Below are 10,900 nucleotides of genomic sequence, written 5' to 3' on the forward strand. Positions count from 1 at the left end.
GGAGGGGGGAGTGATTTGCCGCACAGTAGATAATTCATCTACCTGTTTCTGGAGGGTATAGAATTTCCTTTAAGAAGGGGTTTGAAATCGACAGCACTGGATCTTATTTTTCTTCTTCCACGTCTTTTCGGGTTGCTATTTAAGTTCTCTGTGCAAATGTGATGCCTGCTTACCTTTTTGATTTCTGACAAAATAGATTACACAGCGGAAAATTTGTTCTCTGGCGACAAAAAAAAAAAAAAAAGTTTCAGCATCATTTGGACGGGGTTCAGATGCCTACAAGCAAATAACCAGTTGCATCTCGGATGGTGCAAACATAAACCCTTGTTCCCAAACGCCTCGCAACAGCGTGCGGAGGAGGTTGTATGGGAGTACTACAGAGCCTGATTCGCTGGGTCCCTTCTGCGTCTGCAGGCAGTCCTGAGCTTGCACCTCTTCAGTCGGACAGATGCGCTGGCTCCATTCGTGAACTTTGCAATGTACTGGTAGGACACAGAATGTAACATCTACTGAGGGTGGAAGGGGGGTTGGTGGGTTTAAGGTCTATTTATAGGAAAAGTCAGGAAGCCATCTGCACCCAGTCATCCTTACTGCATGCTAATTTGGTCCCAGGGTTTCCAGGTCTGCAATTTCCGACTAAATTAGACAACCTACCACCGATGATCTTATCCAACTAAATTAATTAGATAATAAACAAGTTGCAACAACTGCTGTGGCCATTTCGGATATATATATATATATATATATATATATATATATAATATATATATATATATATATATATATATATATATGAAAGCCTAAATATCCATATATATGGGTGGTTGAGCTAGAAGGGGAGGGAAGAAGGGAGAGAGGAAGGAAAAGAAACTGACCAAAAATGAAGCCTGAACAATAAATAGCAAGCGGAGCGGGGGGAATAAAATGCTACTGAGACAACAAGCGTCAGAAGCAATATATTAGTAGCTTCATGGGGGGGGGGGGGAGGGGGGAGAGAGGGAAAGGAGACTTGGCGCCACATTAAGGCTCATTAATTCATTTCTCATGGCAGTTGCTCTGACTTTGTCTCTCTGTGCATGTCAAGGGGAGGGGGGTAGTCAGATTGGAACTGGAACCCTTCTCCTGAGGAAAAAAAAAAAACCCTGCAGCTTTGGAGAGGTGCAGAATGAGAGGGAGGGAGGAGGGAGGAAAGCCTGTAGCAAACCCCTGGAACAGAGCAGAGAGAAAGGAGGTTTGGGGAGGGAAGCAGGGAAGGCTCCCAGTGTCATACCAGAAGGGCGACCCCATTACCATGAGTAATGACATGGGCAAGGGGTCGCTGACATTGAGGCGCATGGTGAATTCAGACTGGGACGTGGGCCAGGAGACTAAAGAGCATCTTCTTCACTTCTTTAAAAAAAAAGCCTCTTTTGCAACTTCTCATTGGTGTTGTTAAAATTGCTCAGGCACCGAAGAAACGCTCAAAATGCAACTAGAGGAGCTGAACATTAATAAGATAGTAAATAAATAAATATGGATCAAATGGGAAGGAGGTGATAATGACCTGCTCTCAAGGCACGAAGGACAAAGTGCCAGTCTCTTCTCCCGGAGCTGCTCAGAAGTCAGCGTTAATGGCAGCTGTCAGGATCCTGTAACTGAAGGCGGAGGGCATTTGTGAACAGATATAAGATTATGGCAGCACTGAGACAGAGGTTCCATTGTGTTGCGAGCAGTATACACACACACTAACCCTGGGCCTTGCCACCTGAAGAGGCAAGACAGACAAAAGGTGGGACAAAGCAAACAGACGTCTCCATTTTACAGATGGCACAGACAATGTGATTTGCCAGTTGTCACACAGGAAGTTGGTGGCAGAGGCAGGAAATGAAGCCATATTTCTTGAGTGCCTTAAGGCCAAAGCTGTCCTTCTTCTCCCATATCTATTTTATTATTATTACAATTCTGCATTTACATATCTGGGCTGTTGTGTCATCATCTTTAATTATGTTAATTTAGCCTCAGTGGAAACATGCATACTGTAAAGAGGGCACAGCCCTATGTAAATTCCCACCAAAAGCTAGAATATTCTTGGATACACCTGGTGCTGTGAGTGTGCAGCATGTGCTTACATTTTTATTCAAATTATTTTAATATATTAACATTTTAATAAGCAATGGACTTACAGTAAAGATGGATTTTCAAAATCTTCAATCCTAGGTAACTGTGGCCCATTTCTGCATGTCATACTCACATTAAGTAACACTGGTTTATACACATAGTAATAGGGCTATGCAGTATGACAAAAGTGCAGAATCATGGCTTCAGTTTTAAATCAGCCCTACTCAGGTGTTGTATACACCAGGGTCGTAGTGGTAGGAGGAGTGGGTGGCATTGCCGTAGCTACACACACATAGGTGTGCCAGTGCAACCTCCTAGTGTAGATGTACTTCACTTGTGTATAGAATGCACTGTACACTTTTTACACCAATAGTGTGGTTTTACTCTGAAGCAGCTATGTTGGTGTAGCTACAAGGCTGTCAAATAAAACCTTACAGCTTGTAGTGTGATAATATACCACAAAGGGGATACAGGAGGCAAAGCCATGGCCCCGATGTCTATGTAGTAGCCATCATATCCGACCTGAGGGCTTCTCCTGTCGACATACCTACTGCCTCTCAGGGAATTGGATTTCCTAGGCTGATGAGAGAAACTCTCCTATTGGCATAAGTATAGAATCATAAAATCGTAGAACATTAGGGTTGGAAGAGACCAACCCTCTGCCCAAATCAGGACCAATCCCAACTAAATCAACCCAGCCAGGGCTTTGTCAAGCTGGACTTTAAAAAACACCTAAGTATGGAGATTCCACCACCTCACTAGGTAACCCATTCCAGTGGTTCACCACCCTCCTAGTGAAATAGTGTTTCCTAATATCCAGCCAAGACCTCACTGCAACTTGAAACCGTTTCTCCTTGTTCTGTCATCTGCCACCACTGAGAACAGCCTAGGTTCATCCTCTTTGGAAATCCCCTTCAGGTAGTTGAAGGCTGCTGTCAAATCCCCCCTCACTCCTCTCTTCTGCAGACTAAATCAACCCAGTTCCCTCAGCCTCTCCTCATAAGTCATGTGCCCCAGTCCCCTAATCATTTTTGTTGTCCTCTGCTGGAGTCTCTCCAATTTGTCCACATCCTTTCTGTAGAGGAGGACACGAAATTGGACACACTACTCCAGATGTGGCCTCTGAGTGTCAATAGAGGGGAATAATCACTTCCCTCAATCTGCTGGCAATGCTCCTGTTAATGCAGCCCAGTATGCCATTAGCCTTCTTGACAACAAGGGCACTCATATCCGGATTCTCATCTACTGTAATCTCCAAATCCTTTTCTGTAGAACTGCTGCTTCGCCACTCGGTCCCCAGCCTGTAGCAGTGCATGAGATTATGCCATCCTAAGAACAGGACTTTGCACTTTTCCTTGTTGAACCTCATCAGATTTCTTTTAGCTCAATCCTCCAACTTGTCTAGGTCACTCTGGACCCTATCCCTACCCTCCAGCATATCTACCTCTCCCTCAGCTTAGTGTCATCTGCACACTTGCTGAGGGTGCAATCCATCCCAACATCCAGATCATTAATGAAGATGTAGATCAAAACCAGCCCCAGGACAGACCCCTGGGGCACACCAGCTGCCCTCTAGACACTGAGCTGTTAATCACTATCCATTGAGCCCTACAATCTAGCCAGCTTTCTACCCACCTTATAGGTCATTCATCTAATCCATACTTTTTAAACTTCCTGGCAAGAATATTGTGGGAGACAGTATCAAAATCTTTGCTAAAGTCAAGATATATCATGTCTACTGCTTTCCCCATATCCACAGAGCCAGTTATCTCATCATAGAAGGCAATCAGGCTGCTCAGGCATGACTTGCCCTTGGTGAATCCATGTTGACTTTCCTGATCACCTTCCTCTCCTCCAAGTGCTTCAAAATGGATTCCTTGAGGACCTGCTCCATGATTTTTCAAGGGATTGAGGTGAGGCTGACTGGTTTGTAATTTTCTGGATTCTCTTTCTTTCCTTTTTTAAAGATGGGCACTATATTTGCCTTTTCCCAATCATTCAGAAACTCTCTCGATCGGCCATGACTTTTCAAAGATAATAGCCAATGGCTCTGCAATCACACCAGCCAACTCCCTCAGTACCTTCGGATGCATTTGATCTGGCCCAATGGACTTGTGCATGTCCAGCTTTTCTAAATAGTCCTTAACCTGATCTTTCACCACTCTGGGCTGCTCACCTCCACCCCATACTGTGTTGCCCAGTGCAGCAATCTGGGAGCTGACCTTGTCTGTGAAGACCACATTCTCTTTTTCCACATTCTCTGTCACTGTGTTGCCTCCCCCATTCAGTAAGGGTCCCACACTTTCCCTGACCTTCTTCTTGTTGCTAACATACCTGTAGAAACCCTTCTTGTTACCCTTCACATCCCTAGCTAGCCACCCTTGCTAGCTGCAACTCCAGTTGTGCTTTGGCCTTCCTAATGACACCCCTGCGTGCTCAAGCAATATTTTTATACTCCTCCCTAGTCATCTGTCCAAGTTTCCACTTTTTGTAAGCTTCTTTTTTGTGTTTAAGCTCACCAAAGATTTCTCTGTTAAGCCAAGCTGGTCACCTGCCATGTTTGCTATTCTTTCTGCACATCAGGACAGTTTGTTCCTGCGCCCTCAATAAGGCTTCTTTAAAATACAGCCTGCTCTCCAGGACTCCTTCCCCATCGTATTAGCCTCCCAGGGGATCCTGCCCATCAGTTCCCTAAGGGAGTCAAAGTCTGCTTTTCTGAACTCCCAGGAAGCATTTTCACTGAACTTTCACTGTAGCCTTTTAAGTGGAGACAGATCCTGAGGTGCATAACTCCAGGAGAAACAACGAGGAGTACTTTTGGCACCTTAGAGACTAACAAAGGTGCCACAAGTACTACTCATTGTTTTTGCTGATAAAGACTAACACGACTACCACTCTGAAACTCCAGGAGAATGAATTCTGAGCAAAGGGAGGTGTCTTTCTCCCAGGGAAGTGGAGGGTCAAAGCCAAACTCTTCTCCTTGGGATTTCTTAGGCTAATTTAGGAGGTTCTCACTTAGCTTGCTGACTTCTGAGGATCTCTTTTTCATATGTCTGATTCGCTCCCTGAATTGTGTAGAGCAGTGGTTCCCAAACTTGTTCTGTCACTTGTGCAGGGAAAGCCCCTGGTGGGCCGGACCAGTTTGTTTACCTGCCGCATCCGCAGGTTTAGCCAATTGCGGCTCCCAGTGGCTGCGGTTCACTGCTCCAGGCCAATAGGAGCTGCTGGAAGTGGCGGCCAGTACGTCCCTCGGCCTGCGCCACTTCAAACAACTCCCATTGGCATGGAGCAGCGAACCGCAGCCACTGGGAGCTGTGATCGGCCGAACCTGTGGATGCGGCAGGTAAACAAACCGGCCCGGCCCACCAGGGGCTTTCCCTGAACAAGTGGCGGAACAAGTTTGGTAACCACTGTTGTAGAGACTGGGTTCTGACACCTATATCAGGGCTGTGAATTCCACTGGACAGGAGGGTGCTGAAGAGACAGGCATTGCAATGCCTACATCCCTTTGTGGATCTAGTCTCTGCTGCTTTGTGAATGCAAATATTTTTAACATGAGAAAACGTTTGACATATTTTAGTCAAACAAAATTGTGAGTATTATTTGTTTTGCTAGCATCTCTTAGTCAGGTATCACAGGAGGAAGCTCTAGGTAACATTACCAAGTTTATAAGAAGTGGTAACATTTGCACTGTGTTTCAACCTCCACACAATATGTTGCCAGAATAAATTCTAATTGCATCATTTTTTGTCCTTGTGATGACAATGTTCACTATCCCGCAAGGCTCAAAACCTGTGCAGCATGATCAATATACAACACAGAAATGCACTGCTACTAATCTGACTTCTTCATAGTTTGATTGCCTTAACTATTCCACTCTTCCCTGACACATCTGAGGCTGCAGACAAAAAAAGTGGTGAAGCAGCCAGCAGGTCATAGCACAGAATACTTAGCTGGCCAAAGTAGTTCAGCAAAATACATTCACAGAACAGTTAGAATTCTGTTGCCATCTTCTTGTGATAAATCACATAATAATGAAAGAAAGAGACCGGGATTAAGTTTACATGACAAAAACTAGTAGGAACTCGAGAGATAATAAATATCCAATAGAATCTTAATAAAGAAGCTAGGGCCAAGTTGTCAATACCTTTCTTACTCAGAATGATGAGCAGCTACTCACATAAGGAGTCCCACTGATTCTCATCCGTCAAAGTAAGGGGTCCAAAATGTGGTCTTTAATCATTAATTATTTTGTTGTCCTCTTTGAATCGTAAAGATTTGGTGTTTCAAACCATTGTATAGGCAATCTCTAAAAGACAAAAGCATGGGGAAGTTTGTGCTTTCATCCTGTTTAAGTCATTGCATTTCAGTTGTATCAGAGCTGGCTTTTTATTTCCCATAGGATAAAGAGAAAATCCAACCGGTGCCCTCCCAGAAATTGTAGGAGGGTGGTTGTTTGCTTATTATCAGAGGGAGGAAGGCCCTGTACTAACACTGTTCATATTTCCATGCTAATGGAATCATTATTTTGGAGATGCAAAACTACAGAGTTATAAGAGAAATATATCTGCTCTGAGAGGAAAGCTCAAGACCTTGCACCACTCTTCCTCCTGAGACATGGTATTTAGTAATCAAGGATTCAATATGTGGTGTGACATTAATGAATAGACTTGATTTCTCATTAATTCACATATTAATTCACTATAATTTAATTATTTTAACTGGGTTAAAATATATATTCTCTTTTCCCATGACTCACCTTCCAGACTTGAAAAAGCATACTGATTTCAGAGCCAGAGTATAAATCATTTGAAACACAACAGTATCTTTCACTTGTAAAACCTTTCAAAATACAATTCATCTGAGAAACTTCTATATAATAAGTCAAGCTGGGTGCAAATGGATTGTCAGTTTTGCATGAAATTCCACCATTTTGAATTATTTTCTGTTCTAAAACAGAAAGAAAAAACATGAACAAAAACCAACAACATTTTGCACAAAACAAAATCTTATTTTTTGTTTTGTTCTGAAGTCAACCTTCTTACATTGTTCCATTCCATTGTTTTAAAATGAAATTTAGTGAAAAATCAACATGCTTTCACGAGATATCCTGCTTTTGCCAAATTGGCATTTTTTCCAATCCCCCAGCCCCCAACAAAAAAAGCTCCATTGGAAAATGTTCAACTATCTCTAATAAACACCACTTCTCTTTACATCTGAAACATAGTAGTGTTTGTGTTACTGGCCAGAGGAATGGACAGATGAGAAGATAGGATGTTGATCCAATCTCTCAGTTCACCATCTTATACTTCATGGAAATAAAAGATAAAGAGCCACTTGCCATGAATAACCCTCGTGCTACTCCAGCTCTACACATTGATTTCATATGAGTTATTTTTTGTGTAAAATTGGATGAATTTCGTGTTGACTCAGGTCTTTGTTCTCCAAAGATTCCAGAATAATATAGCCAATACAGAAAATATAGTTTATTAACTAACAGGAGCTATAGAGTGAGCCCGATTCAAATATCAGTTACAATTAGGGCTGTCGATTAATCACAGTTAACTCACACGATTAACTCAAAAAATTAATTGTGATTAATCACAGTTTTAATCACACTGTTAAACAATAGAATCCAAATTGATATTTATTAAATATTTTTGGATGTTTTTCTACATTTTCAAATATATTTACTTCAATTACAACACATAATACAATGTGTACAGTGCTCACTTTATATTGTTTTTGATAACAAATATTTGCACTGTAAAAATGATAAACAAAAGAAATAGTGTTTTTCAATTCACATCATACAAGTACTGTAGTGCAATCTCTTTACCGTGAAAGTGAAACTTACAAATGTAGATTTTTTGTTACATAGCTGCACTCAAAAAACAAAACAGTATAAAACTTTAGAGCCTACAAGTACACTCAGTCCTACTTCTTATTCAGCCAACTGCTCAGTCAAACAAGTTTGTTTACATTTACGGAAGATAATGCTGCCCGCTTCTTATTTACAATGTCACCTGAAAGTGAGAACAGGTTTTCGTATGGTACTTTTGTAGTTGGCATTGCAAGCTATTTACATGCCAGATATGCTAAATATTTGGATGCCCCTTCATGCTTCAGACACCATTCCAGAGGACATGTTTCCATGCTGATAACGCTTGTTAAAAAAATAATGTGTTAATTAAATTTGTGACTGAACTCCTTGGGTGGAGAATTGTATGCTTCCTGCTATGTTTTGCCCACATTCAGCCATATATTTCATGTTATAGCAGTCTCAGATGATGACCTAGCACATGTTCATTTTAAGAACACTTTCACTGAAGATTTGATAAAATGCAAAGAAGGTACCAATGTAAGATTTCGAAGGATAGATAGAGCACTCAAACCAAGGTTTAAGAATCTGAAGTACTTTCCAAAATCTGAGGGATGAGGTGTGGAGCATGCTTTCAGATGTTTTAAAAGAGGTGTGCTCTGATGCAGAAACTACAGAACCACCAAAAAAGAAAACCAGTCTTCTGCTGGTAACAGCTGACTCAGATGATGAAAATGAACATGCATTGGTCCTTACTGTTTTGAATATTATCGAGCAGAACCCATCATCAATATGGATGCATGTTCTCTGGAATGGTGGTCGAATCATGAAGTGACATATGAATCTTTAGCACATCTGTCACGTAAATATCTTGTGACACTAGCTACGACAGTGCCATGTGAACTACTGTTCTCACTTTCAGGTGACATTGTAAACAAGAAGCGGGCAGCATTATCTTCTGCAGATGTGAACAAACTTGTTTGTCTAAGCAATTGGCTGAATAAGAAGTAGGACTGAACGGACTTATAGGCTCTAAAGTTTTACATTGTTTTATTTTTGAATGCAAGTTTTTTGTATATAATTCTACATTTGTACGTTCAACTTTCATGATAAAGAGATTGCACTGCAGTACTTGTAATGGAGGAATTGACAAATACTATTTTTTTTGTTTTTTTACAGTGCAAATATTTCTAATAAAAATAAAATATAAAGTGAGCACTGTATATTTTGTATTCAATATTGTAATTGAAATCAATATATTTGAAAATGTAGAAAACATCCAAAAATATTTAAATAAATGGTATTCTGTTATTGTTTAACAGCACAATTAATCACACAATTAATCATGATTATTTTTTTTTAATTTCACAATTAATCACAATTAATTATTTTACTCTCTTGACAGCCCGAGTTACAATAATGTAAATCTTGAGTAACTCCAGAGTAATTCTTTTGAAGCCAATTGAGTTACTCCAGATGTCCATTGAGTAAACTGAGCTCGGGAGCTGTCCCAATGGCTATGATGCCGGCATATGCTGTTCCCCTCCCCTCCATAGGCTGCAAGTAGCTTAATTAGCTATTCCCACAAAACTCTTCTTCAGGTCTGGCCTGGTGTTCGATATGGTATTTGTGGAGGATCAAAATAGTACGGTTTCAAGTTCATTAAAGGACTGGAAACTAGTCCATTCACACTATTCCTCCTTTTTACAGTCTTAGCCATTGATATGTATTCATAGTATGTAATTTCAATATCTGACATAGGAAAGGTTTTCTTTATATAGTTTTGTGATAGGGTCTTCCACGGCCAGGCAGCCTAGTGCATCTGCAAGGCCAGAGGGAATGGCAGGCAGATCTTGGCCCTCCCTCTTCCACAGGGTCCCAGCTCAGACCCTGTGAAGTTTAGCCCCTAAACAGGAGAAATGGGTCTCTGACCCGATGGAGGGTCAAGACTGGGTTCCCTGGGCTACTTCCTACAAGTCTTTTTAGTTTGGCATGTGGCCCTAGGCCAGTAGCCCCACAGGTGGGGCTTATTTGCAGGCTTCCCTTGGCAGGGGAAGCCTTACTTGCCTCAAGTGGCTATTCTGCCTGGCAAGTCACTGATCTGTCCCTTCGGGCTGGCAGACAGAGAGTTCCTACCTCCTGGCCAGTCAGCCCCCAACTGAGCCAGATTACCTTCTTTTCTCCCCTTCTCCAGACCTGGCATTGGCTGCAGGCATATCAGGGCAGGGTTAGCTGAACCCAAAGGTTTTATTTAACCCTGCTGTGCTAGATGGCAGTTTTTCTGCTCCCTCACAAGCCTATAGGTCAAATGCTTCCTTCCAAAGGCATTGGGGAACATGTGTTCATGGATTCTAAATGGGATGCTCATAAGGGTAGACTCCCTGAGCTCTGTGTTCACCACAATGCAAAGGGTTCCAGCTCTATAGGTTGGGAGAGGGTGTGGCATGGATACCTGATCCAGCACTGCAGAACTAGCTTGTTTTTACCAGTTTTCTTAATTTTCCTCCCATAAAACCTGGGGTACAAAGCCTCACATGTTACTGAAGGCAAAGTCAGAAACTTGTGCAGGTTCCAGGGAATGCCTAGCAATATGGCTTCTAGAGGAGTAATGCTGTCCAGGAAGCTAAGGAAGACTGGGCTCCAGGCAGCATTTTCGGAACAGAAATCCCTTGCTTCCAGTGGATTTCCCAAGATACCAAGGGATTCGGAGTCAGAATTTCAGGTCTTTTCTATGAGGGAGAAAATCTTTTACCACACTGAATAACAAGGAAAGTCAGCAAACTGAAACTTATTCTGTCTCCTGTGCAGGAACAACCAAGTAAGAGGGAACAGGCCTACATGAAATATATAAGTATGCTGTATTACTATCTCTTATTTTTCAGTATTGCAGATGGTTTTCACTTATATTCTATTTTAGATCCTCAGCAGTATATCAGAAAGTGGGGCTGAAGAACACAGCGTACTGTGATGACAACACTCACA

The 10,900-nt window shown here is 41.8% G+C and overlaps 1 protein-coding gene across 1 annotated transcript in view; it reads right to left on the reverse strand.

Moving 5' to 3' along the window:
* Positions 1-1,335, reverse strand: part of LOC311517438 (uncharacterized protein) — a gene marked incomplete at its 5' end in the record, with an annotated part of 54,498 nt that extends 53,163 nt beyond the window's left edge. Inside the window, one exon of the mRNA XM_084622291.1 lies at positions 1,291-1,335. Coding sequence (XP_084478417.1) covers positions 1,291-1,335 — 45 coding nt within the window. The remainder of the gene's footprint in view (positions 1-1,290) is intronic.
* Positions 1,336-10,900: the final 9,565 nt, after the last annotated feature.

Source organism: Lepidochelys olivacea, assembly GCF_965140295.1.
Source record: "Lepidochelys olivacea isolate rLepOli2 genome assembly, chromosome: 1".
In the NCBI taxonomy this organism is placed as follows: domain Eukaryota; kingdom Metazoa; phylum Chordata; order Testudines; family Cheloniidae; genus Lepidochelys; species Lepidochelys olivacea.